General features: G+C 56.9%; 1 protein-coding gene across 1 annotated transcript; it reads left to right on the plus strand.

The window, feature by feature from the left end:
* Nucleotides 1-243: 243 nt before the first annotated feature.
* Nucleotides 244-1486, plus strand: BBA_10362 (PDZ domain-containing protein; the record flags this gene model as incomplete). The annotated part of the gene is made up of 4 exons (XM_008605458.1): nt 244-379; nt 436-1088; nt 1134-1310; nt 1379-1486. 4 exons carry the CDS (start codon nt 244-246, stop codon nt 1484-1486), a joined length of 1074 nt encoding a protein of 357 aa, XP_008603680.1.
* Nucleotides 1487-1488: the final 2 nt, after the last annotated feature.

Here is a 1488-nt window from a genome sequence, read left to right on the forward strand (position 1 = left end):
AGCACACCAGAGTCGCAAGGACCTTTCTAGAATCATCAGAAACGTAGTGGTGATCAGATTCAGCCACACGCTCCCGTTTGACGGAGACGGTGCGCAGACGAGTGAAGCAACCGGGTTTGTCGGCCAAGAGAGGGTAAAAATCCAGGGCCTCGCGGCAAGTTGGGGTGCTGATTCTTGCGTTGCAGCTATATTCTCACAAACCGCCATGTTGCTGGTCCGGGGCCGTTTTGGGGCTTGTGCATCATGGACCAGGAAGCTGTCTCCTGCCGGCCTTTGTACATTGACCCCATTCATGACTTTGCCTTTCTTAAGTACGACCCGGGAAGCATTCAGAATATGAAGATGGACGGTTTGAGCCTCAGCTCAGGTGGCGCATCCGGTAATTTACAGCTAGTATGCGGCACAGCACGGAGGAGGTCTGACTGTTTTGTGTAGTTGGCCAGCCGGTGCTTGTGGTCGGCAACGATGCCGGCGAAGCCACAAGCATCATCGACGGCGCGATCAGCCGAACAGACCGCAACGCCCCAGAGTACGACGGGCCCTACAGCGACTTCAACATCAGCTATTACATGGCCAACATGAACTTGAGCGGAGGGTCATCTGGCAGCCCGGCGTTGGGTGAAGATGGTTTGGTGCTGGGGATGGTGTCGGGGAGGCGGACGGATGGCGCGATATGCTTCCTTCTGCCGACGGGTCCCATTCTCCAAATCTTATGCCGTCTACGCCAAGGTCAAGACGTGCCCCGAGGTGACATCCAGTGCCAGTTCGTGATGAAACCGATCCACGAGTGCAAGGGTTTAGGGCTGGACTCGGGCTGGGAGGAAAGACTTCGCCGACGGATCACGGCGTCAGGTGGGCTGCTCGTCGCAAGTAAAGTTTTGGCCGGCGGCCCATCGTGCGGGAGAATTCTACCAGGCGATATTCTTCTCGAGGTGAACGGGGCTGTCGCGCTCCAGTTCGACGAGCTCGAGGATGTATTCAACGAGAATGTGAACGGCCAGGTTTCTATAAGCTTGCTCCGAAGCGGGCAACTAGTTCTCGGTACCATCGACGTCGTCAATCTTCACCACATCATGCCAAAATGTCTTGTATCGATGGGAGGCCTTTTCTGCCATGATGTAACGTAAGTACAGGCAGTCAACACGTCTGTGGCTGCTCGCGGCGTCTATGTGGCCGAGTCCACGGAGCCGCTGATGATTGGCGACGGCGAGCCTGGCTGGATCATCCAAAGCCTGAACGGTCAAGCCGTCTCCAGTCTGGAGGGGTTTCTTGACCGTCTGAAGTTGCTTCACAAGGGCCAAGCCGTCGTGGTGACCTACGCACATCTCGAGAGTCTTCATCGACGCCGCACTTCCGTCCTCACACTTGATGTTCCAAGTGGGATCAGAGTGTATTCTCTGGATGGGGCGACGGGTCTCTGGCGCAGCGCCACGACACCTCTGCGCCCGATGCCGCCGGCAGCGATGCACCACCCCTTCATGAGTAAGG

This window comes from Beauveria bassiana (assembly GCF_000280675.1).
Source record: "Beauveria bassiana ARSEF 2860 unplaced genomic scaffold BBA_S00186, whole genome shotgun sequence".
NCBI lineage: Eukaryota > Fungi > Ascomycota > Sordariomycetes > Hypocreales > Cordycipitaceae > Beauveria > Beauveria bassiana.